Below are 19,504 nucleotides of genomic sequence, written 5' to 3' on the forward strand. Positions count from 1 at the left end.
GTAACTTTAAGCAGTAACGTTCTGCTTTGCATAAACTCAACCCAACCTTTCTCTAACCCCCAATCACAGTTTGAAGGGTAGGGTATACTATTTGAGTGGGAAATGGACTTTGAGAGGAGAGGTAAATTGATTTTGACATAATGACTATAATTGTGAATAATGGGTTGGTTATACTTTGCCGAACTGAAGGACACCTGTAGCCTCGGCTTGATTTGCACAAGGCAGTCACAGAAGCAGCTGGATTTCATTCATTTCAAGCAGAGTTGTTTTTTTCTTTTCATACACAGAGTCCTTTTAAAAAAGAAAATTTAGCACTGTTTTCATGTTTACTCAGAGGCCAGAAGATTTTGTGTGAGGTAAGAGGCAACAGCCTTAAGTGGGCCTATGCATCTGTGAGTACTGGTCCTGAACACACTATCAGCTGTCTTCTTTCTTAGAAAGAAATTCAAATCAAAACTGCCCAGGAGAAGGGTGCTATCCTCTGTTCACTACATTTGTGTAAAGTGTGACACTGAACGGGTGTGATGGTGTGTCTCCAGGTGGGTTCTGGTGGGCCAGTCCAAGTCAAAAGTCCAGGGCTGACTTTTATTCCCACTCCATCCTTGTCTCACTTATTATCACATATGAGTTTATACAGAAATGAGTGATGGTGATGCAGCACATGTTTTTTTTAATTCCTTAGATATAAGGATATGGGTAAGAAAACCAAAACTGTCTCCATGGGTAGATGTTACTAGAGTTTAGTAAGAAAATATGTAAATTGGGTGAAGTAACCTTTTATGTCATGTTCCAGTTAACATTTAATTATCTTTGTTCCCTATCGTGACATCTGGAAACAATTGCAGTGGAAAAAGATCTAATTTATTTTCTGGGCATTGGTTAAAATCTGTGTCTGTGTGTCTGCCAGCACAACTACTGAGAAGATTGACATGTGAACTTCTCTGGCTGTGTGTTTGTGTGTGTATATAATAAAACAAAGTTCTTGTTTTCCTGTGTGAATGTTCCTGATAACGGCAGAAGAATGGATGTGCCATATTATTTACAATGGAAGAACTGACTCCCTGTGCTACTGTGAGTCTAATTTCAGCCAGGAAGTAAGAGTTGTTAGACAGGAAAGTATTGGGAAACAATGAGCTTGCAGAATAAAACAGAGATTCACACTCTTGGCCCTTGATAAAAGCACTTCTTTGTTCTGCAATCTGAAGTTCGGGAATTGTCTGACCTGTCCAACAGGTTGGTTTTAGCTCTGAAGGAAGTTTAAACAAAGAGACTTCTCATGATTTTGTAAAGTTTGTCCTCACTGTGGTGCAAGAGGAAAAGCCAGGGTTGATACTCACGACTTCTGATTTCACTTGTGTCCATTTACTGTTGATATGTACAAATGGGAAGTTTTGACACAGGAAATAGTGTTATCTGAAATATTAGAATACATCCTCTTCAAATCCAAAATGAATATCCACAGCAAGTTGATGGAAATAAATCCAGCCAAGGATCTTTATCAAGGGCATGTGTTCTGCTTGAGACTAAAGTTATCTTGCTATGCTAACGCTAATATCCTGATATTTAGCAGGTGTAATCTTTACATGTTCACAGTCTTGATTTAGCTTTAGTTGCTATGCTATCACTTGCACATTAGCACTGAACACAAAGTATCACTGAGGCTGATGGGAATGTTAATTTTGCAGGTGTTTATCAGTCATAAACCAAAATATTGGGGGAATAAAAAATGTTTGACCTGATGTTGGCGTTAGAGGAAAAGCTAAGGAATCAGCACAGATCACCCCAAGGGCCACATGATCAGTGTCATTAATATCAATACCAAATTTCACAACAGTCCATCCACGAGCTGTCGAGACAGAACCGCAAATGTGAACATCATGGTAGTGCTAAATGTCTGTTCAAATTTTAGTGCCACACGTCCAGTAGCTGTTGAGCCATAAGTGAAAACCGTGACCTGCTGGTGGCGCCGCAGGACAAGTCAGTAGGATTCATTCCACCCGTTGAGCTTTATTGAGCTTTCTCTAATGATGCTGTTTGTCATGGTCATTGACTCATTTGCCTTTTTTCAATGTCATATCCTCTGTTATACATGACTCATTTGACTGCAGATTTTATTTCCCAGAATACACTGCATTTATTTTGACATTGCCAAGGTTTTGGGAGTTACCTCTGAGTCAGCTGTGATTTCACCTTCTGGGTAAATACTGCCAGCTGTACTTTTGTCTGCCTGTTATGTTCACTGAGTCTGTTTAGTGAGAGGTTTTCCTCAGCATCATTCATGCTGTCTGATTGGGGCTGGTACATTTTGCTTCAGTCTTTGTGGAAATCTTGGTAGTTTCGTCCAGTGGCCTGATTTTTGTGACCTAGATAACTGAATACTGGCCTTTGGATGGGCTGTGCTGTCTGAGCTCCAGAACCCTCTCATGTCCTTGCCCTGGTATTTCAGGGCAGTAGAAGTTATGGTTGCTCTTTGCTTTAATGATTACATGCATGCAGCGTCCAGGGCATTTCTTTGTAAGTCAGGCACAGACATGCAGACCTTGCAGGTCACTGCTGAGAAATGGTGAATACTTTGTCTATTCATGTCCGCCTACACTGTGAAGCCAAAGATGATATCCACACAAATAGTGAAAAGAGCTAAACCTTTGTGTCTCATAATTTGTAGCCATTAGGGAAGCCATTGAAAGGTGGCACTGACAAGTCTCACACAAGTCATTCATGTTACTTGATGGACCTAATTAGCATGTATGCATGCCCTCCTTGAACAGACTTCTTCATTTGGTGCATATAGTTTATTTAACTCTAGAATTAGGAGGAAAAGCAGTAGTCTCGCTGAATACTTTACCCACAGATATAAATGGATATTTCAGCTATTAAACATTCATCAAGCTAGAAGTGCTGGTTTTCCCTTTCAAGTCCTATTATATAGCCTGCTGCTGGCTTGTGTTACATCATCTCTAATTATTGGAGCAGACAGCTTTGACGCCAGTGTTACAGTACGGCTGATTGGAGTTGATTATTGACTCTTAACTCATTCACTGCCATTGAGTGGTAATGGAAGAGGCTAAAGCAGACTGGCTGCAACAAATGGCATAATCTTAAAATTCAATCTGGCATTGCAGGATGAATTAAGAAAAGACCAGTGGAGATTTATGACTCGTATCAGTGGATTTAACACACTGAATAGCTTTTATATTGTTTGCTATTTTGTTATCAATGAACCAAACATTGGCCAGCAGATGGTGATGAAACTTGTTTGTCTTGACCAGCACCCACATTGAGTGCCAACCATTTTATAATCTGGTGTCTGCAGACTTCCGCAATATCTGCTTATCTACATGCACCTTTTTAAAAAAAAATAATCTAAACAACTTTAAAGGTGCACTGTTGTTTCAATCTTTCTGTTTTATATAAAGATAGAAGTGACTAACAAAAAGAAGCTTAATTAACATACAGGATCTAAGATCATTTTTATCAACAGATTTCACACAGTCATCAGTCTCTTCACTAATACACCCTTAATTAATTCTTAATTCAGCCCTGACACAATATATATGGAGGACCATAAGTGTAACTTTTTAATGTACAGTTAGTTATGAATTAATGGGATGCTTTAGGAGTATTTCCGTGACACTTGTGGTCCTCCATAAATGATAAACACATTTGTGTTCGCAAGAGATAGATTACAATCCATTAATTTATCCATTAATTATCCACTTGACACTTGAATACATCATTATTAATGGGTTAATTGGTAAGGAGAAAATGTAAATTAAAGGAATTCAGTTTCATAGTGCCTTCAAATAAAGACATAACATTCTTTCTTTATACTTATATTTTATTAATTTTCACCGCACATGTTCAGGGAAACACATGTCAATATGGATTTGTTACATGAATATCTATTATTGATATCTGTTATTTAAAAATACATGTTATGAGATGGCATTTGACTGGCATGGCACCAATATAAATCTCTTTTTTTTAATAATAGAGTTTGGCATGTTAATTTTAAAATTATATATATCAAGACACAGAGTAGTGGGCACACATCATGTACAGTACTTGACACTCAAAACCCCAGAGCAAACAAAACAGCAACCCGCTTCAGTCGACGTTGATTCATTTAGAGCAGATAGCGTGACCCACCGAAACAGTTTCCTGAAGGCAAACCAAGAGCTTGCTTTGAAGGAAATTAGCCTTTATCAGACTGGCTGACGATGACGGATGTAAATGAGCAATGACTCATTTTCGATACAGCAGCCGTGTGAAAATCTATATCAAAGCAAGGACTTGAACAGAGGAGAAATGTTATTTGAGGACGGCAAAGTTGGTAAATGCTTTAAATTTTAATTCCATGCATTGGCTGTAAGAGTGTGGATATTAAAGAAAAGACCTCAGTGATCAGGTTTAATCCTCAGGTCGTCTCTTCTGGTGAGAAAACAACCCCCGTGTCCCAAATCCCCACTATAGCCTGTACCTGTTCTGTGTATTAGTATTTTCTGGAAAAATGTACACTAAAGCAACCAGGAATAAAAAAATCAAATGGTAAAAGGATTGTGGATGGTTGTGATGGCTCCAATGACAGCAGTAAATCTGCTGAAATATTTCTGCCCTGCTTGCACATTGCTTTGGATGTCTGCCAAATTAAGAAAGCACATGCAAATGTAAACAATATAAATGTATTTGAAAAAAAAAAAAAGTTAGTAAATTTGACTTTAGAGGTAGTTCTGACATTCACTGACACATTGTATAATTTGTACACATGGTCAAGAACATTACCTTCTTGCTCAACTGTTAGAAAGAAGTATTGTGGGTACATTTAATGACATTTTCACCACATTATATTTATCTGATGCCTGTAGTTACTAGTAAGTAAACAGATTATAATTTGGACAAAACATTTTTACTCAGAAAACACACACAAATTTGTTTAAATATTGCTTATTGCATCAAATGCATTAATATCTTCTTGTAATTTATAATATGGTGATATTTAGAATATAATTTAATTTGTAATACGTAATTTACAATGTACAATCTGGACATTATGATCATACTTCCTTATGTTTTGATAATTAAATAAAGATTTGAATGCAGGATGGTTTTGAGTATTTCCTCAATCACAATACTGTTCAATACTTCATGGCACTTCTTTTAAAATGACTTATTCAAATATTTTTATTTTTTCTATTCAAATTAGTTTTTTATTGTTTTTGAATGCTACATCAATATCATCTTAATGTTTTAAATTATTTAATTTATTTATTTATTTTAAATGTATTTCCATGCCAGTGAAAAGCATTGCCTTGTGTCTGGATGGTGCTATATAAATAAACTTGCCTTGCCTTGCCTATTAGTAAAAATCCTAATTCTTACGCAGTACATTGGTAAATTGGTTACGGTTGGGGAGAGATCACAGTAATGGTTAAAATAAACCAGAATCAAAGGCAGGATATGAGCCATGATCCATTGTCCACCAAGCCACATGCTTTGCACTGTCCACCAACCATCCACCGCATCCAATAGTCATTATGGGCATGACACATGACATTACCTGTTAGGAAAACTTAAATACTGTAGGTATGTTTATCTGTAAGGGCGTCTCTGTAAGTTTATAGTACGGACTTGGGACAGTAAAGAAGCTTATAATACCAGGTTTGTTTGCCCAATTGTAAAGCATAGGCTTCTTTTCTAACAATGGCTTGTGATCACAGCTTTCAGAGTCAAATCACGACATATACACAGCAGTTATACAGTTACAGTATAAAGGAGGTTATACAAGAAAATACCTCGGAGCACATCTGTGTATGTCGAATTAGTTCCCTGCCAAAAGTCTCTGTCAGGATGGAGTTCATGAACAGCCTCTGCTAAAAGTTTACCAGCACTTGGCTGGTGGCTGGTGTTAATTTCTCGCCCTGGTGGCGACACAGACACAAAGATGATTAATATGCATATGCAGCTGCAGTAGGTTTGTGTTTGTGAGTTTGTGTTTTACACACGCTCAGGGTTGATCTGGCACAAAATCTTATACAAGGTAAGGACCGAGGGATTTTGCAAATAAACATAAGAGCAAGCAATAAGTGCCCAGCGAATGAGGTGGCTCAACATAGCTTTTTTCAGTTTTTTTTTTGTTGTGTTTTGTTTTTTTTTGTTGTTTTTTTGGCACAGTCAGTAGCCCCTGAATCAGTGCAATGCAGAAAGCAAGCAGATCCCAGAGCAGCAACACACAACCGAGCTGAGCCAGAAACGCAATTTAAGCTGAGAACATGCTTAATGCTCGTATCCCTGACGGCGTAAAATAAATTCTTTAATGTGGTGCATGACGAACCAGCTCCATTGTCTAATTAGTTATTAATGACATATCTGCCACTGTGGAAGGCCGGGCACGGATAGATTTATGTAACATTACTGAATGGTAATTCTCAACGCTCTGGAGAACATGCTAATCCGCTGCATAATTCATCACCGCACAAACCTTATTCTTCAGTCAGCTGATCAGTATTCATAAGGTTTGGAATAATTTTTTGCTATTTCAATATTGTTTTACTGCAGCTACATTCAAGCAACTTCTTCTTACATTCAGCTTTAATCTGTCTACTTTAAACATTTTGTTTGATCAGAGGAGAGGTTAAAATAAGAAGCTGCAGGTGTGATTGTTGCAGGAAGCCCCTGCTCTCGCCGCTGGTTGTGGTTGCAGCTGTACATCAGTAAAGCATCTTGGTGGAATCTGTCAAGCCATTTGTTTCACAGCATTAAGACACAAGTATGAAGAAAACCAAACATTTTCTTGTCTATTTTCACTGATGTCCCTGGGGAAAAGAGGCAAAGCAGTCAGTGGTTACATATCACATTCTAACTATGGCATAAAAACCCAAACCATCAAGACAAACTGTCACGTACGTAGGCAGCAATGGTAGAAATCAGCATCAGCAGAGCAATAAAATACAGAACATACTTCACAGATCTAATTACAAGCCTTTTTTTTTCTCCTGACAAACTATGAAATGCAACTCTACTATGTGATTCCCTTTAGCTTCATCTGCCCCTTATGACGATGTAAGTATGTGTTAATTGAAACTGCTGTAGCGTAACACCTTGTTCACATCTTTATACATTGTCGGGTTAACAGGAATTAGATGTAATTTGCAGCAAATTGGCTCCTCTTTGTTGCTGTCTGCTCTGTTTCCCAAAACATGATCATGTAGCCAGAATTTGCAAAATCATCACTGCTGTTAGACAGAACTTGTTACCACCGTCCCTCCACAATAAAGGACCAGAACTATCAATAGGTTGATAGAGATTAATTTAAGTATTCGGTGGTTTTATGTTTAAGATTCTGGGGGTGGTTTGCTCCTTACTGCTAACATTAAGTAACTTTTTGTCCAAAGTTGTGGGCGATGTTGTGATTTTCACACCTGGTAAAAGTGAGTGTTTTGCTCTGATGATCTGGGGAGGAGGAAGGACGATGGCATGTCAAAAAAAAAAAAAAAAAAAACAACGCACAAAGCTGTGAACAAGGCATAATAACAATGTCTGATACTATCTGATAAAAAGATGCAAGAAACTGCCTTGTCTGAGGAGGAGGTGCTGAGACACAGTGATGTTCGAGAATGAGCTCTTGCCCATCCGCCTACTTCCTGTCAAAAAGCTGACACTTCCTCCCTGTGATGTTCTTAGACTCAGCTGCACTAATTATAGCGCCAAGTCCACCAGAGTCTGCAGTATTCTGCCTCGACTGCAAAATTGTGCTTAGGAGTTTATGTCCCAGAAGTGTTAAGGCTTTTTAAATCTCAATACCAGACATTTTTCTAAGTACTAATGAACTATACCAACAAAGTTGAACAAGATGAATGATAAGATGGAAGAGTGGTATTAAAGTTTTACATATTCACATATAAGCACAATCAAGTCAATTTCAAAAGAAGTAGAGAAATGGTAAAAAGAATTGGCCTGGTATTGGTGTTTTTTTGCCCAACTCATTGGATATGTTTATCTTTTTGAGTCAGAGAGGAAAGGTTTGCAAAGCACCTAATTATGGTTGAATCAAGTTCGAACTTGCAAGACATGTTAATTCATGGACAGTAACTCCTAGTCACTTTAGTTTGAATTAAATAAAGTATGTATTTTTCAGTTCTGCACTTGTTAAGACCGCTGCAGCTGCAGATACTGTATGTTGCTTTTTGCTAAAAATACAGAATTGAATCATTCACTGACAGTTGCTGAACTCTCTCTAAAAATTGAAAAAGATGAATTGGCACCATACAACCCAACCATGTACTTCAATGCTCTGCGAACCTAACCTCCTAACAGCGGCTCCTCGTCTTTCCTGCCATTGGGAGCCAGTAAGGATGAGGGATTAGCATTAGCGTTAGCTGCAGTTAATGGAGCCACAGGGTAGCCATGGCGAGCAGGAGCGACGGCCCCAAGGTGGAGGCCAGGGAGGCGGCCAGGAGCCTGCCGTCATTCACCAGCCTGAAGGAGATAACCTCCACCTTGAATCCGTCCTCAGTGGCCATGCAGCGGAAGACACCCTCTTTCAGGGGCGTGTCGACAATCGGCCCCAGGACACAGAAGTCCCCAGCGAAGAGGCAGGGGTAGTTCTTGATGCAGTTATCCTTCTCCCAGCGGTAGGTGGCATGGAAAGATCGCACAGGGCAGGGGAGAAAGATGGAGGTGTTGGACTGCACCATCACTTCTCTGGGTGAAGTTCTCCGCTGCTTCAGAGCTGCAAGGAAAAAGAAATGAAGAGTTTCATACCAAATCATGTAAAATATGTGGTGTTGACAAAGTAACTGCAGTTCCAGAGACTCTTTGAAGTATTAATAAAATATGTTATATACAGTAAATGCTGAATGTACCACTCTGTGGACTCTGGTAATGATATAAAAGTGATTTAGCTCATGTCCTGCCCAGGATACCAGTTGTTTGCAGATATTTTCTGAAGCTGGATTACCAACTAGGAAAAGCAGGCACCTACCTCAGGGCTCCAGTCTCCCTGAGCTCCCAATATTCATTATGTTTCAGTTGGTTTACAGTTATTTGACTAATTGTAAATTTGTTTTGGACCATGCAGCACTAAATCACATTATAAACTGATATGATAAGGGCCATAAGGCAGGTCCTGCATTATTACCTCTCTCCTGTGCCAAACGATGGCCCAGGGATCATTTTTGGCTTCAGGGCCCCTAAGAGCTTATTCCAACCATGTGAGATGATCACTCAGGTGATGCTGAGGTAATACTTTTAATGATTCTATCTTAGCTGGAATAAGGATAATGTCCACACTATATTTAATAAGTGCCATTAGTTTTGGCATCTTATTATGACAAATAATTGTTTACTGATGTAGCAAGCAGTGAAGACCATGATGATTACACAACTGTTGTGTCAACTCTGAATGTGATCAACATTAAAACCATAGAATTAATAAAACAAAATAAAAAACATAAAACAAAACATAGAGATTACTTGTCCTCCCCTAGCCTCTGCACTTACCAAAAATGACAGAAAAATAAAACCCTTTCACAAGACAGAGCTTGTGCAGGCCTGTGGAGCTTTGAATTTTTCAATATGTGTGCATGGGCACAATAATAATGGGTGTAATGATTTATTACCATCTCTCCCATTTTCTATTAGTAGAGTTCATGTGGGAACAAACGAAACAGTTTTTCAACAGACCAAACTAACTAAATCAGACTTTTGCCAGCTCTTCAACTTCCTAAAACACTGTGGGAAAACAGCTTTTGTATCCGGTCCCATTCCCACAATATGTGGCCACACTCGCTGTTTCAGCAGACTTCATATGGTTTCAGTCTTCATACAGAGCTGCAGTCCACCTGTAGGTCTCTGTCCAATAAGATTTATTGTAAATTCAATATCCATGTATGCTGTACAAGCCATCCACAATGCCATCCTAGTTTTACTAGATATTAGTGCTGCCTTCGGTACTGTCGACCATTACATCCTTTTGATTCATCTTGAACAGTGGGTTAGTATTAAGGGTACCACACTAAACTGGTTTAGAGCTTAAACACGGGACATTTTCAGTGGCTAAAGGTCAGTGTCTCTCCACTGACCTTTAGGGTTTCATCCTTGGGCCAGTCCTTTTCAGCCTATACATGCTCCCTCTTGGAAATATCATTAGAAAACATAACATCTCATTTCTATGTAATTTTTATGCTGACGACTCAAAGCTGTATTTCCCACTAAAACTAGGGATTCCCTTCAACCTCTCCTGGACTGTTTCAAGGACATTAAGGACTGGATGACAAACAATTTCCTTTCGTTAAATAGCAACAAAACTGAAGTACTCATATTTGGCCCCTTTAAATCTATACGCGTCCTTGCAAGTAAGCTAGACCACTTCACCCCATATGTGAAGTCTAGTGCCAAAAACCTGGGTGTAATCCTGGATTCTGACCTCTGCCTTGATAAACTCATCACTTCTGTTGTAAAAATGAGTTATCAGTTAAGAACCATTTCCAAAATGAAACCAATTCTATCCTTCCTCGATATGGAGAAAGTAATCCATGCCTTTATCACAACTTGACTGGACTATTATAATTCTTTTTATCAAGAACTTCCCTAATCTACATTATCTCGCTTGCAGTTCATCCAAAATGCAGCTGCAAGGATGTTGACTGGGAATAAAAAGTGTGAGCACATCACCCCAGTCTTAGCTTCTCTTCACTGGCTCCCAGTTCAGTTTAGAATTCAATTTAAGACCTTAATGATTACTTTTAAGGCTCTTAATGGCTAGGCCCCACCTTATATCACATACCTAATCCATTGACACTCAGCCCCTAGAGTTCTAAGATCTGAAAACTCATACCTCCTCATATGTCCCACGATCACGACTAAAACTAAAAGGTGACAGAGCCTTTGCAGGTGGAACGAGTTACTGTTAGAGATTAGATGTGCTTCCTCCATCGCTATTTTTAAATCTTGGTGAAAGACTCATTTTTATTCACAGGCCTTTTTAGCTCAATAACCTTTTAGTCCGTTGGCATGTTCATAATTGTTTATTTGCTCCTTATTGTTTTCTTGTTTTTTGTTAGTATGTTTATATGTTTCTGTGTACAGGATATTTAGTATGCTGTCTTTGTGTTTTAATTATTTTATACATTTCTTCTACTTACTTTTATTTATTTCTATCATCATTCGTACACCACTTGACTCAGGTGGATTTACAGGTTGTCCAGGATTGACACATACACCACATGGGAGCTGGTGTAACAAGTAACTTATTTCTATAATAAACATTGAGCCCCAAATCTAATTCAAGTCACTAATGTTTGCCTCAATCGTACAGGCTTATGCTCCTTCTCAGCCACGGCCTTCCTTCAATGAATGTTGGCACAAGGCAATCTCAGTCCAGACATTTCTTATCTGTGGTGGAACGAGTTGCTGAGAGCTATCAGAGCAGGGGTGTCCCTCTCTATCTTCAAAGGTTTTTTGAAGATCCACCTCTTCCTATTACACCTCCTCACCTCCAGTACCCCAACAGACCTAACTACCACTAACTATACAGTTTTGGTTTACCTGATCTCCTTGTACTTCTCCTTATTGAGTAGATGTTGTGATTAGTATATACAAAAGGTCCTCCTACTGCACTGAAGCTTTACTTTTGTCCCTCACTTATAAGTTGCTTTGGATAAAAGCATCTGCTGAATGAGTAAATATAATGTAAATGCAATTTTTTTCTGACAAATGTCATTTTAGAAGGAAACAGTCTAATATTCAATTGTTTTAAAAGGCTGCAAGCTACAGTGCAATACAACAACAATGCTAGTTCAATGAAAAGTAAACTGTGAAACTTTGAAAATCAGTGTGTGTTGATTTTAATTCACTATAAGAATAAAGATGTTAAAGCCTTGCATAAAACAGTTTTGTGTAAATGCTGGCCTAGGATTCCTTTGCTCCAAGATATCAAACACGTTTCTTCTCATTGCTTCTAACTATTATTCTCTGGGGAAAGAGCAAAACTTATTACTTGATCCACAGACAGGACATTTAGCACCACTAGCACACCTGGAAATAAATACTTATGTTAAAATCTGATCAGTTACAGAGATAGGGGAGTAATTGTCGGATGAGTTGAGGTTATATCTAGGTTTTGAGCTTTGAAACAGGGCATGCCGTAACATTGAAAAAAATAATATCTCCCTGCGGGTTGTTGGACTCTGCTCAATTATATGATAATCATCTTTGTGCTCTAGCTGCTCAGAAAGGTTCCTTTTTGGTTTAATTAAGATACAGAGAGAGTGGGGGAGAGCAGATAAGGGCTTACCAGCAGCTTCCCCGCAAACCGAGGAGTTAGAATGGTCCAGATTCTGAATGAGCGCCCTGTTGGAGAATAATGGAGAGGACAAATTATCAGCGTTGAATATAGTTTCACAAACAGCTTACGAGCCTCTACATCAACCTACTGTTACGTGCAAATTAAAACATGCAGAGAAAAAATTATTCAGCAACGTGAGGTAGGGAAAAAGAGCAAAAACAGTCAGAGGCTTATTACAGCACATGATTGATTTTCATGTTCTTTCTTAAAATGAGAAATTCACAACATCCATTACAGCCAGAGCAAATTACGAACAGAGAAATACACAGTAAAAGTTTTTAACAATAGCTCCACATGCATCTTTGGTGATTATTATGTTTTTCTTTGTCAATTTGTCTTCATAGTTAAAGCAAATCTCATTTCTGTAATTGCAGATTTAAGCTTCAGATCACTAGTGATATTGACTTTTAGAAACTGCTAATGAGCTCCCTCTCCTCTCTTGTCAGCCTGTGTAGAAACAGCCAATAGCTCTGCAGTGGTGACATCATATCTAATCATACCCAGATGAGACGTTGTATCCAGGCGGGATAGCGATACACCTCCTCCTGGCCCTGTCCCAGCCGCAATATGGATCCCGGGAAAGAATGCACTCCCTGCACGTGTCGCCATAGCGACCGCAGTCAGCCAGTGGCAGTCGCTGGACCTCCATCGCTGTACCAACATACAGGTGTCCCTGAGGAGGAAAAGTATGAGCCTTTTGTCATGTTGTCTGTCTTCTGTTTAGCAGAGCGGATCCTCTGAAACACCTTTCAAGCCAACAGTAAAACCTTCAACTACAACCCAAAATTAGGAGTTTTTAAAATATGGACAATAGATGACATGACTGGAAGATATTTAATAATTTATAAAGACTAGAGTCAGCAATCTCAAATGAGGCAATAAATAGCATGATTCATCCATATAAGCAGATTTATTCATGTATTCATTCTCGTCTTCATTCATTAGACAACCAGGCCTAAAAAGACCACAGCCATTTATCTTACAAATTGAAATTTAGGCAAAATTTTGAATTTTGTAGACACATTACAGACATAAATGGAGAATTCATGATGCATGAGAAACTATATACTCATGAAATGCCGAATTGAATATTTTTCAAATATATGATCAGTTTTTTATTTAAAAAAGTGGAAATCATTTTCCAAAAAGATTAATTGTTTTAGATTCAACTCACTCTTAACTTGGACAGAAGTACAATAAGTACAAAAGTACATAAGCTTTCTTCAGGTGTAGATTTTCTATTTGGACATTATAGCTAAAAGTCGGACTGTCAGTCACTGTAATGACCAAAAAAAAAAAAAATCAGATCAAAATAATCAGACGGGACAGTTTTGCCCTGCAGGCAGCCGGTTGCCAGCCACTGTTCTAAATTAATGTTTAAAAAACATATGAATCACATTTCTTCCTTCCCCTTATTATAATTAGTCTAATTTATCTTCCACACACATCTGAAGTGGGGCCGGCAGTCTTTTCCCAGCATCGATAAGCCCTGATGTAATATTTATTGTGAAAGGAGGAATGCAACTGAAATCACCCTCTACCACACACTGTTCCAAATACCTTTTGGGAGTCGATGGCCATGTTTAGAACGGGACCCTCATTGTGAAACAGGGAGTACTGAGATATGATGAAGACTCCCTCACTGGTGTGAAGAACTTTGAGAACTTTGCCTTGTTCTGTAGAAATAAAGAAGAAGAAGGTACTGTAAATGAAGTGGAGGGATGAATCACAGGCCTGCCATCTTCTAAATTCAACTGAAAGTGCACTCATGCACAAAAAGACACACACATCCTTGGTGTCATGTGTCAAAATTTGTGTTTCGGTCTTGCCTGTGTTGCAGCCCTTGTTGTGCCGTCCAGAGTTTTATAAATTCATGAATTTAACTTGGACAGCTTCCACTCTTGAAGGAGGATGGAGGGCCAAAGGCAAAACAGCAGACTAGAGTTTTAGAGATTTTTTTGAACAAGCCTTTGTGAGACAGAGCTGCTCTGGAAACAGAAATACTATGACTTGTTTAACCTCAATGGATGGAGCCAAAACCATGGTACAGGCTAGTACAACTGACGGAATTTGTTACTCAGGCTGCCAAGTGTGGGGTGAAGTAAAGATGTGTAACTCTGAAGAACTCCTTCAATACATTCAGCAGTAGAAATCAAGTAACTCTGAGACTCTGGGTCATTTTGGATCAATTACAAAACTTCAGTGCCGAGTTTTGACAGAAATGATGGAGCATTCATGTCTTTATCCTGGTCTCCAGCTGAGTTCTTCTCCATAGCAACAGCACATAAGTGTAATTTGACAAATTGTACCAAGCTGATGGAAAAAAGATATTACTAATAAACTACGTCAAATCATTTGTACCCACTGGCCATAATAAAATCTGGTTTACTAACTGGGCAAAGTGGGAAACTGGTGCCCAAAAATATCAGGGGCCTCAAAGGTTACAGGACCATTGCATGTGAAATGGTTTGTGCTAATTTATTAGAAATGTGTTTTGGAATAAGCACCTCCAGAGAACGATATCAGCTAAGGTGAATGAAGGCCAATTTTATGCTTACATGCTATTAAAAATTAATGCCTTGAATGAAATTATCACCCAGCAAACCAGCAGACAGGTAATACAGGGAGTGCAGAAGGGTCTCTACTCTATTACACAATGACCAGGCCAACTCCTTCCTTTGTAAGGTACCCGGCAAATGGAAGTGCTGTGTTCACGGCGTCCATGGTGTTGAAAGGTGCACTCGGATTGGGTAATAGGGATCAGGTCACAGCCAAGCTAATGTGCCTGATGAGCAGGGCTAATCACAAACAGCCCAGTTAGCAACAATCTCTGTTCAAACACTTGTGTTTCTGATCTGTTACAGAAGCTAAGTGAAAAAAAAGAAGCTTTTTAATTTCAGCGTTTTTTCACTACTAGCTGAAACATAGCGCTTGTTAGCTTGGTTAGCTAATTGTTCTTCTTTTGTGTTTTGAACATTGAAAAATGATTTTCAGTGTTGTACAGATGAACATACGACACGGTCACAGGACCACGTTACGAATATTTGCCTCATGAATTGTGTTTCCTGTTTTTCAAACAAAAAACTCACAGGTTTGCTAACCTCTTTGTTCATCCTTGCACAGGTGGTCAATAGGGCTGTCGTGCATGCAGCTTGAGGGGTTTTGAAAATCGAGGTGGTCATTATTGTAACTGTGAGCCATCACTCTGTTTTGTGCAATAGGGTATTACACTACCAGACCGCTAAGTGCAGGCATCACTCTCGCAGTCATTCGTTCTGCCCAATATTTCTTTATTACCTTGTTCCTTTTTCGGTGCTGACTGTGTGTCAGTTTCATTGGACTGAAAGTCAATGAAAATGTTCATCTACCCTAACTATTTACATCCCCTGCCTCCAGACAACCACTCCTTCCTTTCCAGATAATGACATGAGAGATTTAATGGTTCCCTGCAGAAAGACATTTCCTGTCTTTTGTCAGATCTAAGATTATTTAACCTTTCTCAAACCTGAGAATGGGATTGCAGTGATTTCCTTTTATCTCACATCTTCATTTCTTGAATGCTCCCTCCAAGAGGAACTTTCTCATTTGTAATTAGGCTGCTATGTTCTTGCTGTCACTTAGACTTCTTTTGTCCTGAAACTGCCTTGTCTCTTTCTCATAAACTTCAAATCTTTTTCCTGTCAAGTCAGAGATAAAATTCCCCATTTTATCCAGGTTATTCTCATATGATTCTTTAATCCTTTCTGCAGCTATTTTTAGCTCTTTTATCAAAACAGTGTATCAGCACAAAGACAGCAGCAAGACATTGTGAGCATGAAATGGGTGACAATGCTGAACTCGTGCTGCTTCTGCTGAGTGAATCTGTTTTTTTTGTTTGTTTTATTTATCCAGGGAGGGTTTGCTGAGTGTGCATATTCTCTTACAGTAAACACCTTTGCTACTCACCTATCACATCTACGCAGTCACACTAACTAATTGTCTAAAAGCTTTGACTGAAGGCCAACAGCCACTATACACATTTTTCCATCTGGACAAAAATTGCCTTCTTTCACCAACAAGCTATGTTTCTCCTCTCTTTAAGACTCAGCCTCTACGCTTTAACACTCAGTTGCAGTTGTTCACTTCCACAATTCATATTTTTCCCAGGCACCACCTTGGTCTGCATACCTCTCTAACCTTTAAGCTACTGCCACCTCAAATGCCACGCTGTATGAAAAGAAAATAGCTTCTGATCAGAAATCATAAAGTCGACTTGAAACAAGTGTATGACTCTGACATTTCATCCATCCCTGAGGGAAGCTTTCACTGCTGCTTTCACCTACATGACTGAAATGGTCTGAGCAGCTTTACTTCTCCAGGTAGTCAATCTGTCAGTGGGTTACTGAAGGAATAGAAATGTGTTACTCCCGCCTGTTCTTCTGCTCCATTTCCAACAGTCCCCAGCATCAGAGACTAACTGTTCCAGTTTCTCTTCTAGCTCACAAAGGTCGACAACCTTTCATATCTCCTTTGCTACCTTTTCTTCTAAGTGACTCTTTAGGGCCCTGACACAATATGCTCACAGTCAGACCTTTTTTGCTTTTTTTTGGGCTGTTGAAATTCACTGGACATTTTACACTATGCTCAGTGCAGCACTTTTGGTTCTAACTGGCTCGTTGGAGGACAGAGGAGCAGTTCGGCTCCGTGAATCAATTATTTCATTTGAACTTTCACCTCTGTATTTGTTTCTTTCTTCTTCCACAAACCAAAAACTACAGGCTGAGAAATCAAACATATTGAACACATTATAGGATTATAATCGGAACATATAACAAAAATGTTTGAACAGATTTATAATGGCAGGAAAATGGTGGCCTGTTTGTTTTGTTTGTCATAGACTACTGACTGGTTGCTTCTGCTCAAGCATCTTGAGAACATCTTAGTTTTTAACAGATGACAACATGAGTTGACAAAAGTGAGTTAATGGTTCATTCCCTTTTAGCCACATTAGCAGCAGAGTTCTTGGAGGGACCACATTGGTCTCATGGTTGAAACTCAGCAACTATTGGATGCATTATCACGGAGGTTTGAACACGCATTCATGGTTCATGCTGTCACCAGCAGTTTTTACTTATCCACTGAAATCTCAACATTTATGGATGTTGGCACTAAATTTGGCATACATATTCATGATCTCCTGACAATATATCATCCTGATTCTGGTGATCCCCTGACTTTTCCTTTAGCACCAAAAATATACAGCCAGCTATTCACATTTGTGGCTTTTAGGGACATTTCTCAACAATTATTGGATGGATTGGTTCAGATATTAATGCCTCAGGATGAATTATTGTAACATAGTGATCAGGTCAGAACTTTAATTTGTCCAGTACATGGTAGTAGTTGATTTATGATCAAATATTAATGATATTCCCATAGGCTGAACCTTTAGTTTGTATGTAGTGCTAATTAGCAAATGCCAAATCTAACCAAAAAACTCAGAAGGTCATTGAACACAAATGCATGAGCATGGTAAACATTTACCTGCTACACACCTGCATGTTTACATTGTCATTTTAGCATGCTGATGTTAGCATATAGCTAAAAACACCACTGTGTTAGTTTATACCCTCAAGTGTTATTTCTTTACATTTGGTTGAAAATCTCAGCTAATTTCAAAATGTTTTAAACTAAAGTACTTACATATTGCATGCAGAGCTTCTATTGTCTATAAATATGATGACAAACTTGGTCAAAGCAATCTGTAAAATAGTCAAGGAACAACAACCTATTTCAATGTGTTTTTTGACCGTGGCAGGACAGCTGCACCACCCTGAGTCTGTTATGTGCATAATAGGGCAGTTTTGCAACTGCTGGCAGTGAATATTCTTGTCTGTCATGTTTTTGAGATGACAGATATTGAAGTAGCTGATCAAAGGCAGATAAATTCACTTTGTCAGATCCTGCAGCATTCTGCTAAAATGTGTCTCACAGTGGAAGCTCCACCAAGACTAGATAGATGGCTTTATAACCATTAGGTACATGATAAGATATTTAACTAATTAGGACTTGTGTGGCACAACCCTGTCAGTTGGTCCTAGTTTCCTTTAGCTTCCAAATACATCACTCTGTCAGACAACCGTGACTAGAATTGACAAGATGTGTGCCTCTGCAGGTGGAGAAATTAGATGAGAGGAAATTAGATGAGTAATGTTCTCTCCTTTCATAACAGCCACCGTTTAGGTGCCCTTGCACATGGCACCAACAGTCTAGTCACTCTACTTGAGCTTTTAAGTGTTGAGCAGCCAAAGAATGTTTGCTATTATCAGCTGAATTTGTAGCAAGGAAACAAAGCTGCTGATGATGCTGGTAGGTGTGATTTTTATCTGCAAATTACCGACCCAGTCTTTAATCCAAGATTTAAAGATAACGTCTGTGTTCATGACTTCAGTTCAGTTCATTCTGTCTCAAACAGTCTTTTAAAATCAGCTCATTTCAAAATATTATATTCAGTGTTTTTGTGTATGTAACCTATATGTTGTTGGGGATTTCTGTTTGTCTGTGCATGTATTGTGTTACTGTTTTCCACAGATCTTGATCAAAATGAGACCACCTGTTTACGTAAAGGGTTAAAGGGTAATTTTACACTTCAAACTACGTTTACAGGTCGTGGAGTTTTACTGGATTTGTAAATTTACAAAAAAAACAAAAAAAAAACCAAACCCTCATCTCTGCTTGCATCTCTGGTGTACTCCTAGCTATGTGTCTGGATATTATATTCCATTTCATAATTTATTAGTCTCTTGCTTTAACATTTACCATTCGTTTGTATAAGCAGTCAGCCACATAACAATAAAATGAGGTCCAAGCTATAGAGCAGCAACAGGATTTCCCACCACCCGCACATAAAAGCCGACAAATAGAACCAGATGATGTGGGAAACGATCATCTGACAAATCAAGTGAAGAAAACAACAATATAGTTAACTTTGAATTCATGCATGTGACATAACACAGTCCTCAACAGACTAGATGAACCAGATAGCAAACAGGATGCATGCACCAGAGTTTATACAAAGTGCACTACATAGATCAGGTGTGGATGCAAGCTTTAACTAATCTTCAACTGTGGGAGCTCTGTTGTGGGGGAGCTCATCCCCCTGCATAGATACCTATTATTTGA

General features: G+C 38.8%; 1 protein-coding gene across 2 annotated transcripts in view; it reads right to left on the reverse strand.

The window, feature by feature from the left end:
* Positions 1-3,817: 3,817 nt before the first annotated feature.
* Positions 3,818-19,504, reverse strand: part of LOC139612942 (semaphorin-7A) — a 40,139-nt gene continuing 24,452 nt past the window's right edge. For both annotated transcript variants that reach the window (XM_071469111.1, XM_071469112.1), the window contains exons 11-14: positions 13,904-14,019; positions 12,844-13,016; positions 12,293-12,348; positions 3,818-8,728 (exon numbers count right to left, since the gene is read on the reverse strand). In XM_071469111.1, coding sequence (XP_071325212.1) covers positions 8,382-8,728; positions 12,293-12,348; positions 12,844-13,016; positions 13,904-14,019 — 692 coding nt within the window. In that variant the 3' untranslated portion in view covers positions 3,818-8,381. The remainder of the gene's footprint in view (positions 8,729-12,292; positions 12,349-12,843; positions 13,017-13,903; positions 14,020-19,504) is intronic.

Source organism: Trachinotus anak, unplaced genomic scaffold, assembly GCF_046630095.1.
Source record: "Trachinotus anak isolate AG129_WGS33_773 ecotype Australia unplaced genomic scaffold, CSIRO_AGI_Tana_v1 ptg000032l, whole genome shotgun sequence".
Lineage (NCBI taxonomy): Eukaryota > Metazoa > Chordata > Actinopteri > Carangiformes > Carangidae > Trachinotus > Trachinotus anak.